General features: G+C 49.3%; 2 protein-coding genes across 3 annotated transcripts in view; one reads left to right on the forward strand and one right to left on the reverse strand.

Moving 5' to 3' along the window:
* ECE2 (endothelin converting enzyme 2) overlaps positions 1 to 16,029 on the forward strand; it is a 54,986-nt gene that overhangs the window by 13,425 nt on the left and 25,532 nt on the right. Inside the window, exon 3 of one of the 2 annotated variants that reach the window (XM_007529782.3) lies at positions 93 to 834. The exons of the other annotated variant lie outside the window; for it this stretch is intronic. Coding sequence (XP_007529844.1) covers positions 93 to 380 — 288 coding nt within the window. The 3' untranslated portion in view covers positions 381 to 834. Of the gene's footprint in view, positions 1 to 92; positions 835 to 16,029 lie in introns of those variants that run through there. 2 annotated transcript variants of the gene reach the window in all.
* Positions 1,114 to 2,979, reverse strand: CAMK2N2 (calcium/calmodulin dependent protein kinase II inhibitor 2). The gene is made up of 2 exons (XM_060172065.1): positions 2,616 to 2,979; positions 1,114 to 2,071 (listed from the first exon to the last, which is right to left on the reverse strand). Exons 1-2 carry the CDS (start codon positions 2,782 to 2,784, stop codon positions 2,001 to 2,003), a joined length of 240 nt encoding a protein of 79 aa, XP_060028048.1. The 5' UTR covers positions 2,785 to 2,979; the 3' UTR covers positions 1,114 to 2,000.

Consider the following 16,029-nt stretch of genomic DNA (forward strand, 5'->3'; position numbering starts at 1 on the left):
TCACCCCTTCCCTACCCCCAGTGGTGCCTGTGATCTGAGTAGAGGCTGAGGACCTAGAGGCTTCCCCCATCAGTTCCCCTTCTGCCTTGCAGGTGAGCCGGGTGCTGACCCCTGGGGGCCGCTTCATCTCCCTGACCTCTGCCGCTCCCCACTTCCGGGCCAGACACTATGCCCAAGCCCAGTATGGGTGGTCCCTGAGCCACGCAACCTACGGCAGCGGTTTCCACTTCCATCTCTACCTCATGCGCAAAGGTGGAGGGCTCAGTGAGGCCCAGCTTCGCCTGGGGTCTCAGCTGCAGTTACCTCCCGGACCCCCCACCTCACCCTGTTTCCTCCAGGACTCAGACTGCGAGGACTTCCTCAGTGCCATTCAGCTGTGAGGCCCACAAACCTGGGTCCCCAGCCTCCCTGCCTTGTACTCCCCAAATTCCCAGGGGGCTGACATCTCCATGCTTCAGGTGCTCACAGCCTGCCTGGGACAGCTCTTGGGGTGACTTCCATGAATTCTGGAGCCAGCAGGTCTCTGCTCCCCACGGTGGTGGAGCACTAGTACACCAGCCTCTACATGCCAACAGACCTGGAGCCTGCCCCTGCTCCAGCCAGATTCAGCCACAAGAGATTGAAGGACTTGAATTGAGATGGTTCCCAGTTCGAACCCCCCCCCCCCGGGCTCCCCACCTGCAGGGGGGTCGCTTCACAAGTGAAGCAGGTCTGCAGGTGTCTGTCATTCTCTCCACCTCTCTATCTTCCCCTCCTCTCTCGGTTTCTCTACGTCCTATCCAGCAATAACAAGGGCAACAAATGGAAAAAATGGCCTCCAGGTGCAGTGGATTCATAGTGCAGGCACCGAGCCCCAGTGATAATCCTGGAGGCAAAAAAAAAAAAAAAAAAGAGATGGTTCCATGTCTGTGATCTCAGTTCTCATCCCAACCTGGGCCACCTCCAGTAGCGTGTTTACCCAGTGAAGTTCCTGGGCCAAGCTGGCCTGCCCATAACATTCATCTAAGATTCCCAACATCCCTGCCTCCGCTTGCCCACTGGAATTGGGGCCCCTTGGGCCTGGCTCCTGAGCAGACAGAGCAGTGCCCACACACACACACACACACACACACACACAGGTCGGTCTGTGTTTATTCACACACTCCTGGTACAGTGAGGATGGAGGAACATTTACAAAGGACACCCCTGGACTGAGAACATCTCCAGGGCCACAGGTGTCATCCAAAGGTACAGAGCAGTCCCCACCTGGGCTTCCAGGGGTGGGACATAGGGGGTCCACGGTAAAATCAGACCTGGGCCCTTTGGAGGGTGATACGTTGAAGGAAGGGGTTCTGCCCGAGGGCCATAGGGGGTGGGGTGGAGGCCAACCTGTGCAGGTTGGCTGTGTGACTGGTTACCTTGTGGGGGGCTTGTCCCTCCCCAGGCCACACCACCCCATCTGCCAGGCGCAGAAAAGCGAGGAGGCGAAGGCCTGGGGGCGGGCGCGAACCATGAGGAGAGCCAGTAAACAAAGAGTCGGATATAAAAATACAAATGTGCGAGGAAGTCCCTTAGAAAGAGGCTGGGGCTGGGGTCACGGCAGACAGGGGCAGGCGGGGTGGGCTGGAGGGCAGGGCTCAGTAGGGTGGGAAGCTCATGCAAATACGCAGCCGACATCCCTGGCCGAGCGGCCCGGAGGGCAGGGGAGGGCAGGTGGGGGCCGTGCGGGAGAGGGGCCAGGGCTCCGCATCCGTCCGCGCCGTGCGAGGGTGCAGGGTGGGGCTGTGGCCCGAGGCTCTAAAGTGCATGAGCGCGCGGCTCGGGCTCCGGGCGGGCGCGCCCCCTCCCCGCCCCGCGGTGCTGAAGCGGACAGCTCCGGAGGCCGGCGGCGGGGGCGCCGGGTCTGCACCCCCCCGGGGACCGAGGCGGCGCGGCCCTGCAGCCCCCGCCCGCGGGCGCCGGCAGCCGCATCGCCGGCCCGCGCTCCTGGCCGCTGCGGGGCTGGGCTCGAGCCGGCGCGTCTACACTCCGGACGGCGGCTTCTCGCCCATTCCCTTCAGCACGTCGTCTATCCGGTCATCCTCGATCACCACTGCGCAGGGAGAGAGCGCGTCAGCGGCCGGGGGGCGGAGGGTCCCCGAGTGCCCCGCTCAGCCGCTACCCGTCGGACCCGCAGCGCCCCCTCCTTCCCAGGAACGCCCCTCTCCCAGGGCTCCGCGCCGTCCCACCCCTCCGTTGCCCGAACGCCTGCATCCGAGCTGGGGGGAAGTCCTGCTCATGGGATGCCTCCCGCCTACCCCCCCCCCCAATAATAACCGAGTGTCCGGCTAGCCCAGCCCTCGCGCGCTCCCGCCCCTTCGGCCCCTGCGGATAAGCAGACCCCCGAGCCCGCGCTCCGTCGGCACCCCCCCCCGGCGCCCCGCATCACCCCTGCAGGCAACCCCGGGTGCCCCCCAACCCCCGCGCAGGTGCCCGGGCTGCACATGCAGAGGTGCGGAGCGCCGAATCCGGGGCACTGCGCTCCCGGGAGAGGAGAGGAGGACACAACACCGCAGTGGGAGGACCCCCCCTGAGCCTGGCGGCCCCCCGCGCAGGGAGGTTTCTGGGTCAGGCGCCACTCCGGGCCCGCCTCGTACCTCTCTTGGCTCGGCCTATCTGGCCCAGCTTGGGGGGGCGCTTGGCCTGGTTACCCGCGAAGAAGGAGTTGGTGTCCTGCAGGCGGCAGCTGAAGGAGAGGTCGGAGCCCTCGGGGTCGGCGCCGAAGCGGCCCATCTTGTCCTCGCTGTAGGGCAGGATCTCGGACATGGCGGGCGGGGGGCGGGCGCGGGGATGCGGGGCTGCGGCGGGCGGGCTGTCGGTCGGACCGGCCCTAGCTCAGCAGGGGAGCCGGCGGAAGGATGAAGTCATGCAGCATCCGGGGCTGCGGCGCCAAGCCGGGCCTCCTCCCCCGCGCCTCCGCCTCCCGGGCCGCTGGGCAGGCGGCGGCGGCGGCGGCGGCGGGACCGGCGGGGGCGGGGCGGGGGCGGCGGGGCGGCGGGAGCGGAATGACGATGAGCGGCCGAGTGCCGCAGCGCGGGGGGGCGGGCCGGGGGCGGGGCCGCGAGGGCCTGCGGGAGAGGGGGGCGGGGTGCGGAAAAGGGGTGGGGCGCGGGGGACTCCGGCGGGAAGGTGGGGTCTCCGCGCAATGGAGCCCGTGCGGCCGTGTGTCCGTCTGCACCTGTCTGTGTGTCAGGAGCTGGGACTCGTGTGTCCCTGCGCTCGGCCTCCCGCAGCACCTCAGCCCGCGCTGTGCGGGGAGTGCAAGGGGGCGCCCTGGCTGCAGGCGGCGCGGGAAAGCCCGGGGCGCCTGAGGACGCCGAGCGCGCCCCTGCGTGGCTGCGGGCTGGGGGACGCACTGGGCGCTCCCAGTCTGGTTTCGGCGTCACGTGGCAGCTTCCGTGCGCCCATGAGGGTACGCACCCCCCACCCCAGCAGCTTCCACCGCGGTCAGCGGCGGCTACGCCCCCGAATCTGCGCGCGGGAGCTCCGGCGCCATAGCCGGCCGGGGGGGGGGGCGTCACTCCCGGCGGCCGTGACGACAGCGGCGGGAAGGTTCGGTCCCCGCGCTGTCCCCGGGGCGCCTCTCCACCTTCACCTCCCCTGCCAGGCGCACGGCTCCTCAGTCTGACTGGCGCTGACTAGGCTTCCTTCAACACTTTCTTCTCAAACGCCAGTCCGGGGGACACGGGGACCAGAAGGGGGCGGGGACTGGGAAAGAGGGGGGCTCTGCGGACCTCGCTCGGGAACCCCGCGGGCCACCCCTTGCGCGCCCTGCTTGCTCTGCGCTGACAAGTCTCTGGGGCCAGAGGACCCCTAGAGCTGGAAGGGCAAGACAGGCTGCAGCTCAGGGTCCCCAGTCCTGCCCACTGCCCCTTCCTTGCACTCGTCCAGCAGGGTTTCTCAGTCCGATTTTGCTGTTTTCTATGTCATTTTGAATGGAAGCCACCATAATCACAGTTGTCTTTTCGTTGTTGTTTTTTTTTTTTTTTTAAGGTTGTGTTGATTAGTATGAGAGAGGAAACACAAAGCATGATTGTGACACATGCAATATTGGGAGTCAAACTCAAGACTCCATGCTTTATTCGGGGCCCGGGCTTTAAACTTCAATGCTACCAGTTCTCTCCCTAGTGCTCCATGTACTGGAGTGTTCTGGCTTTTCTTTCTTTAATGTAAATTGCATTGCCCGCTGAAATACCCCCCTATAGGAGTCCCGGCCTCCCACCTGCAGGGTCCGGTGTGTGTGTGTGTGGGGGGGGTGAAGCAGATCTGCAAGTGTCTTTCTTCCCCTCTACTTCCTCCTTTCTCTCGATTTTACTCTCTTATCAAATACTATAGGAAAAAAAAGGGGGGAATGGCTGCTGGGAGCGTGGATTTGCTTTGAAACACCAAGCACCAGCAATAGTCCTGGTGACTAAAATAAAATAAAAATAAAGTTCAATCCTATAGCCACTCCCCCACCTTCTAGATAGCTATACTTATAGTTGCAATAAATTTATTTTGCAACCAGAATGATGACTCAACTGGTAGAGCACAGGACTTGCATGCCTGAGGTTACCAGTTCTATCCCTGGTACTCCATATACTGGAGTATTCTGGCTTTTCTTTCTCTCCTGTAAATTGCTCTTTCTCTGGTGACATAGAGAGAGTATAATGGTTATGTAAAGTGGATGTCATATCTGAGGCTCCAAGATCTCAGGTTTAATTCCATAGACTACGATAAGCTAGAGTTGAGAAGTGCTTCGATATATGCATATAATTATTCATTTGTACTTGTAATTTCTTTGCAAAACCTCACACAGTTATTGGTATAGACCTTTCTAGTCTTTTTCTCATACATTTGCACAATAAGAACTAAAAACTCAGGGAGTCAGGCAGTAGTGCAGTGGGTTAAGCACACGTGGCACAAAGCACAAGGATGGGCTAAAGTTCCCCATTCGAGCCCCTGACTCCCCACCTGCAGGGGAGTCGCTTCACAGGTGGTGAAGCAGGTCTGCAGTTGTCTATCTTTCTCTTCCCCTCCTCTCTCCATTTCTCTCTGTCCTATACAACAATGACAACATCAATAACAACAACAATAATAACTACAACAACAATAAAAAAACAACAAGGACAACCATAGGGAAAAATAAAAACCCACAAGAAACAAGCCTAGCTCAGAGGCTCTGTTCTGATCCAAAGTGTAAGATAATAACAACTACATTAAAATAGTTTTTTTTTTTTTTTTTAACCAGAACACTGCTCAGCTCTGGTGGGGGGGGTGTGGGGGATTGAACCTGGGACTTTAGAACCTCAGAAGTGAGAGTCTCTTTGCATAACTATTATGCTATCTACCCCTGCCTGATTAAAGATTTTTAAATTTTTTTATTTTTATATTTTATTTATTTAGATAAAGAGAGAAATTGAGAGACAAGGAAAGTAGAAAGGAAAAAAGACATACCTGTAGCACTGCTACCACTCCTGAAGCTCGCCCCGCACTGCAGGTGGGGAACAGGGGCTTGAACCCAGGTCTCTGTGAATGATAATGTTTGCACTAAACAGAGTGCACCATCTCCTGGCCCCCAAACATAGTCTTGTTAATGTAATTGTGCAGAGCTGAAATGGCTTGTCTCAGCTGATTGGCTGCTCCTCAAACATGCTGAAGGAGTATTGGCAAGGATGGCATGGCAGCACTACATGGGGAATTGAAATTCAGCTCCCCACTTGAGGGAGATTTGAGGAGTGACAATTAAACTTGGGATTCATTTGGTAAGCTCTTTTTTAAAAAAATATTTTTTATTTATTTTATTGTTGTTATTGATGCCGTTGTTGTTGGATAGGACAGAGAGAAATAGAGAGAGGAGGGGAAGATAGAGAGGGGGAGAGAAAGATAGACACCTGCAGACCTGCTTCACTGCTTGTGAAGTGACTCCCATGCAGGTGCGGAGCTGGGGGCTCGAACTGGGATCCTTACGTTGGTCCTTGTGCTTGGCACCATGTGTGCTTACCCTGCTGTGCTACCGCCTGACTCCCTGGTAAGCTCTTTTTTTTTTTTATGGTGGTGCTGGGATTGAACCTGGGAACTCAGAGCCTCAGGCAGGAAAGTCTTTTTGCATAACCATTATGCTGTCTCCCCAGTCCAGTCAACTTTTTTTTTTTTATTGGGGACTTAATGTTTTACATTCAACAGTAAGTACAATAGTTTGTACATGCATAACATTCCCCAGTTTCCCATATAACAATGCAACCCCCACTAGGTCCTCTGAATCCTTCTTGGACCTGTACTCCCCCCCCACCCCACCCACCAGAGTCTTTGGTGTAATATACAAATTCCAGTTCAGGTTCTACTTGTGTTTTCTTTTCTGATCTTCTTTTTCAACTTCTGCCTGAGAGTGAGATCATCCTATCTCACTCTATCCTATCCTTCTGCTTCTGACTTATTTCACTCAGCATGATTTTTTCAAGGTCCATCCAAGATCGGCTGAAAACGGTGAAGTCACCATTTTTACAGCTGAGTAATATATATATTTTTTCTAAGTACCTGTTAGTTTGTGGTCTAACATCCAAGTCCTTGATCCACTTGGAATTTACTTTTGTATTTGGTGAAATACAGTGGCTCAGTTTCATTCTTCTGCATGTTTCAACCCATTGCTTCCAACACCATTTGTTGAAGAGAGACTCTGCTTTCCCCATTTAATAGTTTGAGCCCCTTTGTCAAAGATTAGATATCCATAGGTGTGGGGGAGTCAACTTCTTAAATTATTTTATTCCTGTCCCTGCTGTGTGTGCTGGATTGAAGTGAAAAACCTAAGTGCAAGATTGTGAAAATGTACACTATGCAAACGAAGCTGTGTTTTAAGAATGTAAGTTTAGGTGGAAAAGATTGCTGGGGGTGTTCGTTATGTTTTATTTTATTTGCATCTTTATTTATTTGATAGAGAGAGCCAGAAATTGAGAGGAAGGGAGAGACAGCAACAGAGACATCTGCAGCCTTGCTTCACCACTTATGAGGCTTTCCCCCTGCAGGTGGGGACTGGGGGCTTGAACCTGCGTCCTTGCACATTGTAATGTGTGCACTCAAGCAGGTGCGCCACCACCTGGCCCATCTGAAAGTTCAGTGTCAGTGTTGATGGCACTTTCATGCCAGTGAAAGATATGTGGTGGGTTAAACAGGGTTCCCTCTCGATTTCATCTCTACTTGTATCCCGAAAATGTGGCCGGATTTGGTAATAGAGTATTAAATGTAGTTAAATTAAGGTAAGGCTGTTTGGATTAGATCCAAATCTGGATTAATCCCCAATCCAATATCTGGTGTCTTTACAAAGTGAGGTGAGTGGACAAAGGCATATGCACAAAGGGAGGAGGGCATGTGAGGTCGCCTAGGTAGAAAGTGGTGAGGTGTGGTCCGGGAGGTGGTGCAGTGGATAAAACATTGGACTCTCAAGCACACAGTACCCGGCAATACATGTACTAGAGTGATATCTGATTCTTTCTCTCTCTCCTCCTATATTTCTCAACAGAACTAGAACTGCTGAGGGAGCATTTCCATACCCATGTCTTGATTTTTGGATTCCTAGCTTCAGAACTCTGAAAGAATACATTTCTTTTATGTTAAGCCACTCAGGTTGGGGTACACATATTTATTTGGGGGGGTGGAGGAGAGTCAAGGCTCCTCATGCCTACACGATCCCCATACTGTCAATGGTCTCTCCTGCCCCCCTTAATTTCAGACAGGGAGAAGGGGAGAGAGAGAGAAAGGAGAGACATCACCTCCACTGCTAATGAAACTCCCTGGTAAAGTACGTACTCCACCAGGTGAGCTGCCTCCCTATCCCACTTTGTAGTCCTTTTTTTTTTTTTTTTAGTTTTTTAGACAGAGGCAGCAAGAGAGAAAAGGAGACCACAGCACCAAAGCTTCCTTCAATACAGTGGTACTTTGTTGTAGCAGACATAGAAAACAAGTGCAACCCATGACAGATCTTTTTGGATTACCGTTAAAAAAAAAAACATATTATTTTTTGTTTCAGTGAAAAAGAAACAGCACTGCTCAGCTCTGGCTTATAGTGGTGTAGGGGATTGAGCCTGGAACCTCAGAGCCTCAGATACTAAAGTTTCCTGGAGAACCATTATGCTGTCTCCATAGCCCATGAACTTTTTAATCTGTGCTTTAAAAAATATATACATTATATATTAAATATATATATAAATGTTATATGGGGGTGGGGAAATAGTGTAATGGTTATGCAAACAACTTTCATACCTGAAGCACTACAGGCTGCAGGTTCCATCCCTTGCTCCACTATAAGCCACAGCTGATCAGTGCTTTGGTAAAAAAAACCAAAAAAACATATATATATATATATATATATGAGTCGGGCGGTAGTGCAGCTGGTTAAGCGCAGATGGTGCAAAGTGCAAGGACTGGCATAAGGATCCCGGTTCGAGGCCCCGGCTCCCCACCTGCAGGGGAGTCGCTTCACAGGCGGTGAAGCAGGTCTGCAGGTGTCTGTCTTTCTCTCCCCTCTCTCTCTGTCTTCCCCTCCTCTCTCCATTTCTCTCTGTCCTATCCAACAACAAAGCAACGTCAACAATGGCAATAATAACCGCAACGAGGCTGCAACAACTAGGGCAACAAAAAAGGGGGGGGGGGAAATGGCCTCCAGGAGCGGTGGATTCATGGTGCAGGCACCGAGCCCAGCAATAACCCTGGAGGAAAAAAAAAAGAAGAAGAAGCTGGCAGGGAGTATTCCAGTGTCTTCAATCTTCTGGAAGACTTTTTTTTTTTTTTTCCTCCAGGGTTATTGCTGGGCTCAGTGCCTGCACCATGAATCCAAGGCTCCTGGAGGCCATTTCCCCCCCCTTTTTGTTGCCCTAGTTGTTGCAGCCTCGTTGCGGTTATTATTGCCATTGTTGACGTTGCTTTGTTGTTGGATAGGACAGAGAGAAATGGAGAGAGGAGGGGAAGACAGAGAGGGGGAGAGAAAGACAGACACCTGCAGACCTGCTTCACCGCCTGTGAAGCGACTCCCCTGCAGGTGGGGAGCCGGGGCCTCGAACCGGGATCCTTATGCCGGTCCCTGCGCTTTGCTTCTGGAAGACTTTTAAAAGTAGAGGTATTAGTTCTTCTTTGAAGGTTTTGTAGAATTCTTTTGTAAAACCATCTGTTGTTAAAATTCGGACGGCTCCTGCCCTGCGGGTTAGCTTCACGGGCGGGTAACAGAGATGACCAGAGACAGACGGCTGGGCAGGGAAGCTGTATTTCTTTATTCAGGAACAACGATTCATAAACTAAGACAAACTAATCACCAAACAGAACTCTGCTGTCTCTTTGCGGCGGCGCAAGCACTCTCTCTTACTCTGGAACTCAGGAACCCAGGAACTCTGTCACTCTGGAACTCTGGCAGGTATCCTTCGGGGCGGGGCCAAGCGGGCCCACGAAATTTAACTGGACTGATCCAATTCTCTTGGTGGGGGAGAACTAGAACCCAATGTAAAGCATACAACAACCATCTGGTCCAGGACTTTTATTTTTGGGGAGATTTTTGATAACTGTTTCAATTTCACTAGCTGTGATGGGCCTGTTCATGTTATCCACTTCCTCTTTACTTAGTTTTGGAAGTTGGTCGGTATCTAGGAAATCATCCATTTCTTCCAGGTTCTCTAGCTTGGTGGCATATAGTTGTTCATAGAAGCCTCGCATGATATGTTGAATTTCTGCGGTGTCTGTTGTGATATCTCCTCTTTCATTTACTATCCGATTTATTTGGGTCTTCTCCCTTTTTTGTTTTGTGAGTCTGGCTAAAGGTTTGTCGATTTTGTTTACTCTTTCGAAGAACCAACATTTACTTTCGTTGATCTTTTGTGTGGTTTTCTTATTCTCAATGTTATTTATTTCTGCCCTAACTTTAGTGATTTCTGACCTTCTCGTTGCTTTAGGATTCCTTTGTTCTTCTTCTTCTAGGTCTTTAAGATGTGCAATCAGGCTGTTTATTTGTGCTTTTTCTTGTTTCCTAATGTGTGCTTGTATAGCTATGAACTTCCCTCTTAGGACTGCTTTAGCTGTGTCCCTAATATTTTAGCCTGTGACTTCATTTTCACTGAACTCTTGAAACATTTTGATTTCTTCCTTGATTTCCTCTTTGACCCAGAAGTTGTTAAGAAGTGTACTGTTGAGCTTCCACATTTTGGGACTGTTACTAATCTTTTGTTGATTGTTAAGTGTTAGTTTAATTCCACTGTGGTCTGAGAAGATGCTTGGGATGATTTCAATGCTCTTGAATTGGCTGATGCTGTCTTTGTGGCCTAACATATGGTCTATCCTTGAGAATGACCCATGTGAATTTGAGTAAAATGTGTATTCCAGTTTCTTGGGATGAATGACTCTGAAAATGTCCAATAGTTCTAGTTTATCTATCTCTTCATTTAGCTCCCTTATGTCTTCACTGATTTTCTTCCTGGATGATCTGTCAAGTTGAGAGAGTGGGGTGTTGAAGTCCCCTACTATGACTGTGTTGCTGTTTGCATATTGCTGTAGCTCTTTCAGTAGAAGTTTGATGTATTTAGATGGCTTCTCATTGGGTGCATAGATGTTAATAATTGTTACGTCCTCTTGATTGACTGAACCTCTGAGCATTAAGCAGTGTCCATTCCTATCTTTTTTAATCTTATCTATTTTAAAGTCTATCATGTCAGATATGAGAATAGCTGTTCCTGCCCCTTTTTTTTTTGGGCCATTGGCTTGTATGATATTTTTCCACCCTTTCACTTTAATTCTGTGTTTGTCTTGTTGAGTTAGGTGGGTTTCCTGTAGACAGCATATTGTTGGGTTGTGTTTTCTGATCCATCTTCCTACTCTGTGTCTTTTAATGGGTGAATTCAGGCCATTGACATTTATTGATATCAAAGATTGAAGATATTTTAATACCATTCTTGTAGAGTTTTAGAGTTTTTTGATATATGTCCTATTTGTGGTGGTCTGGTTGTTTATAGGAGACCTTTCAGAACTTCTTTCAGGGAAGGCTTGGTGATGGTTGATTCCTTCAACTGTTGCTTGTCTGAGAAGGTTTTGATGCCTCTATCTAGTCTGAATGACAGTCTAGCAGGATATAGTATTCTTGGCTGAAAGCCTTTCTCATTGAGCACTCGATAGATGTCTTGCCATTCTCTTCTGGCCTGTAGTGTTTGTATGGAGAAGTCTGCTGCTACTCTTATGGGTTTTCCTTTGTAGGTGACTTTATTTTTCTCTCCCAGCCTTCAGGATCCTTTCTTTATCCTTATTCCTTTCCATTCTAAGTATGATATGTCTTGGTGTCTTTAGGTCTGGGTTAATTCTGTTTGGGACCCTCTGGGCTTCTTGAATCTTTATGTCTTTGATGTTGTCTAGACTAGAGAAGTTTTCAGCTATTATGGCCTGGAAAATGCTTTCTTCCTCTCCTTCTCTTTCTTCCTCTGGTATGCCAATAATGCGTATATTGTTTCTTTTGAAGTCATCCCATAGGACTCTGTTGTTTTCAGCATCTCTTAATCTCTTTTTGAGATCTCTTACTTCTTTTTTAATTGTCTCTAATTCATCCTCAATCTTGCTAATTCTGTCTTCAGCCTCATAGATTCTATTCTCTCTGCCCTCTACTGTTTTCTGGAGTTTATCTGTTTTGTTGCCCTGCTCTGATACTGTTTTAGCTTGTTCAGCTAGTTGCATTCTTAGCTCAGCAATTTCAGCTTTCAGCTCTCTAATAACCACGAGATAATTAGTATTTTCTTCCATATTCTCATTTGTTGTTCCTGCATTTCTGATTACAATTTTCTCAAATTCTTTACTCACTCCTGTTATTATTTCCTTAGCTAATGTTTGGATGTTGAACTCGTTGTTTTGTGCTTCACCCTCTGGAGGACTTTTAGCTGGACTCTTGTCCTGGTTCGAGTCTCCAATATTTTTTCTTGTTGTTTTAACCATTTTATATATTATGTTATGAGTTCCCTTTATCAGTACTTTTCAAATTGTTGACCACTATTGCCTGGATTGACTTGTGTCTAAGTAAGTTAATTAAAGGGTTCACAGTGGTGGAAGTTAACAGTTGTTTCAATCCCTGAGTTGGAGCTCAGTGGTTTAAAAGCCTTTTTTTTTTTTCTTCCCTGTAGGCTATGGGAGCCTGAGAGCTTTTAAACTATCAATAGGCTTCTTAGCTTAATCAATGACTCCTGACCAAGAGATAAAGCAGGGTGTGGCAGAGATAGTCCAGTGGTTATGCAAAGAGACTTTCACAGCCCCTCAGCTATGCCACCAAGATATAGGTCTTCTCCTGAGTTTCCTGGTTAGATCTCTGTCCCCTGGTGTCCCTCCCTGTCGCTGCTCCAGATTCTGAGGGTAGTAGCAATGGAGACTCAGAGTTGCACTTGGTGAGTCTCTGGGGAGTCCTCTCCTCCCTTAAGCTGTCCCCTTGTTGGTGGAGCAGACTGGAGGTGGTGTCTCAACTGATAAACTGCTGAACTGTTAGCAGTCACTTAATCTCTCCTTAGGCTCCTCTCTCCTCTCTGTCACCAGCCACACGTGTTTGTACTCACCGGTGATTTACTGGGTTCCTGTGGTCATTCTAGTCATGTCTTGTTTCAGTCCCGGGTGGTCTCCTTTGGTATTCCTAGTTGATCCGGGAGAGGAGAGGAGGAGGAGACGCCCTTGTTGTTTTCTTGTTGTAGTTATTTTTTAAGTATTTATTTTTTTTCCCTTTTTTTGCCCTTGTTTTTTATTGTTGTTGTTGTTTATGTTGTTGTTAGATAGGACAGAGAGAAATGGAGAGAGGAGAGGAAGACAGAGAAGGGGTAGAGAAAGATAGACACCTGCAGACCTGCTTCACCGCCTGTGAAGTGACCCCCCCTGCAGGTGGGGAGCCCGGGGCTTGAACGTGGACCCTTGAGCCTGGTCCTTGTGCTTTCCGCCACATGCGCTTAACTCACTGTGCTAACGCCTGACTCCCTGTTGTAGTTATTGTTGTTGTTATTGATGTTGTTGTTGTGTAGGACAGAGAGAAATGGAGAGAAGAGGGGAAGACAGAAGGGGGAGAGAAAGATAGACACCTGCAGACCTGCTTCATTGCCTGTGAAGCGACTCCCCTGCAGGTGGGGAGGGGGGGAGGGGCCTCAAGCCGTTATCCTTACGCCATTCCTTGCGCTTTGCACCAAGTGTGCTTAACTTGATGGGCTACTGCCTGACTCCCTATTTTATTTATTTATTGTTATTAGAGCACTGCTCAATTTTAACTTATGGTGGTGCTGGAGATTGAACCTGGGACCTCTAGTACCTCAGACATGGAAATCTTTTGTGGAACCATTATGTTCTCTCCCAGCCCATAAATCCTCTACTTTTGAATATTGTATTCTCTCTCTCCTCCCCCATTTATTCTATTATTATAAACACTGCTGTGATGAGCAAATGTTGTTGGTGGAAAATGACCCTAACATTTTGTAACTCTTCCAATCAAGAAGTAGGCTAGTGGGAGTCAGGCGGTAGCGCAGCGGGTTAAGTGCAAGTGGCGCAAAGCACAAGGACCGGCTAAGAATCCCGGTTCAAGCCCCCGGCTCCCCACCTGCGGGAGAGTCGCTTCACAAGCGGTGAAGCAGGTCTATAGGTGTCTATCTTTCTTTCCCCCTCTCTGTCTTCCTCTCCTCTCTCCATTTCTCTCTGTCCTGTCAACAACGACATCAATAACAACAATAATAACTATAACAATAAAACAACAAGGGCAACAAAAGGGAATCAATAAATATTTTAAAAAAAAAAGGAAGAAGTAGACTAGTGGCTGGGTGGGTTCCAGCCCCCACACCCCATCTGCAGGGGGGGGTGCTTCATGAGCAGTGAAGCACTTCTGGAGGTGTCTCTCTTTTTCTCTCTCCTTTATTCCCCACCCCCATTTCTCTCTGTTCTATCAAAGAAAATAGAAAGAAAGAAAAAAGAAAATAAATGGCCACTGGGAGTGGTGTATTCATAGTGCCAGCACCAAGCCTCAGTGATAACTTTGGTGGCAATTTTAAAAAATTTAATTATGGGGCCAGACAGTGGCGCACCTGGTTAAGTGCACACACTACAGTGCACAAGGATCAAGGTTTAAGCCCCTGGTCCCCACCTGCAGGGGGAAAGCTCCACAAGTGGTGATGCAGGGCTACAGGTGTTTCTCGGCCTCTCTCCCTCTCTGTCTCCTCCTCCCCTCTCAATTTCTCTCTGTCTCTATCCAATAATTAATAAATTAAAATAAAAAATTTAAATAATAGACTATCCACCCCTGAATCTATACTTGTTTTGCCCACAGGGACATTAACAAATGCACTATAGAGGCATGAGAGCTTTGTTTTTGCTTTATTGTCTGTTGAAAGGAATTCTGAGACAGCCATGAAAGAAAAGCCTGGGCTAGACTGCTGGGGAGAGAGAGCACCTAGAGAAGGCCCAGGAAGCTTGACTGTACCCATGTGTGGCCATGAGACCCTTCAGCTAGACCATTCAGCTCTGACTGAGCTCGCCTAGACCAGAGAACCACCAGTCAGGGGCTGGGCAGTGGAGCATGTAGGTAAGTGTACATGTTACCATGTGCAAAGCCCCATGTTTGAGCTCCAGGTCCCACTTGCAGAGAGAAAGTTTCATGAGCAGTGACGTAGTACTGCAGCTATGTCTCTTCTTCTTTCTCTTTCAACATTTTCTTATTATCTTTATTTATTTATTGGACAAAGACAACCAGAAATGGAGAGGGAAGGGGTGATAGAGAGGGAGAGAGACAGAGAGACACCTGCAGCTCAACTTCACCACTTGCAAAGCTTCCCCCCTGCAGGTGGGGACTGGGGACTCAAACCTGGGCCTTTGTACACTGTAACGTGTGTTCAACCAGACACACCATCACTCAGCCCCTCTCTTCTTTTACTATCTCCCCTTTCCCTCTCGATTTCTATCTCTCTATTAAAAAAAAAAGCAAATCAAACAACCAAAAAGAAAAGTCAGCACACAAAACATGAGAAATAACAAATGTTTGCTAAAAAACATTATCTATATATGAAGACATCCAACAGAGCACACACATTACTATGCCCAATGGTCTGGGTTCAAGTCCCTGCTTCTCACCTGCAAGGGGAAGCTTCATGAGCGATGAAACAGTGTTGCAGGTGCCTCTCTCACCCTCTTCTCCCTCCTTCTTTTGCTCCCTCTTTATAACTCACCTTTCCTTTCAGTTTCTGTCTTATTAAATTTTAAAAAAAAAATATATATATATATATATAAAGGAAGGGGGGGTTGGGCAGTGGCGCACCAGGTTAAGCGCACATAGTATGAAGTGAAAGGACCCATGCAAGGATCCTGGTTGGAGCAGGCTCCCCACAAGCAGTGAAGCAGATCTGCAAGTGTCTGTCTTTCTCACCCCTTCTCTGTCTTCTCCTCTCTCAATTTCTCTCTGTCCTATCTAACAACAACAACAATAACAAAATGGAAAAAATGGCCTCCAGGAGCAGTGGATTCATAGTGCAGGTACCGAACGAACCCCAGTCATAACCCTGGAGGCAAAAAAAATCAGAAAAAGAGTTTTAAAAAAATGTTTATGGGAGTCGGGCTGTAGCGCAGCGGGTTAAGCGCAGGTGGCGCAAAGCACAAGGACCGGCATAAGGATCCCGGTTCGAACCCCGGCTCCCCACCTGCAGGGGAGTCGCTTCACAGGCGGTGAAGCAGGTCTGCAGGTGTCTATCTTTCTCTCCTCCTCTCTGTCTTCCCCTCCTCTCTCCATTTCTCTCTGTCCTATCCAACAATGACAACAACAATAATAATAACTACAACAATAAGAAAACAACAAGGGCAACAAAAGGGAATAAATAAATTAAATAAATATTTTTAAAAATGTTTATAAGGAACCAGCCAGTGGTGCACCCAGCTGAGCACTCATTATCATGTATGAGGACCTGGTTTTATGCCCCAACCCCCATTTTCAGATTGGAAAGCAGGTCTGCAGGTGTCTCTCTTTCTCTCTTCCTCTCTACCCCCCCCCCCAGAGAAGGAAAAAGAGACACCTGC

This window comes from Erinaceus europaeus, chromosome 14, assembly GCF_950295315.1.
Source record: "Erinaceus europaeus chromosome 14, mEriEur2.1, whole genome shotgun sequence".
Taxonomy (NCBI): domain Eukaryota; kingdom Metazoa; phylum Chordata; class Mammalia; order Eulipotyphla; family Erinaceidae; genus Erinaceus; species Erinaceus europaeus.

Excerpts from the sequence above, each read along its gene's own strand:
- CAMK2N2 (XM_060172065.1), bottom strand. The coding sequence starts at position 2,784 with ATGTCCGAGATCCTGCCCTACAGCGAGGACAAGATGGGCCGCTTCGGC. Across the intron at positions 2,072-2,615 it reads GATAGGCCGAGCCAAGAGAG|TGGTGATCGAGGATGACCGG; the intron begins GTACGAGGCGGG and ends CTCCCTGCGCAG.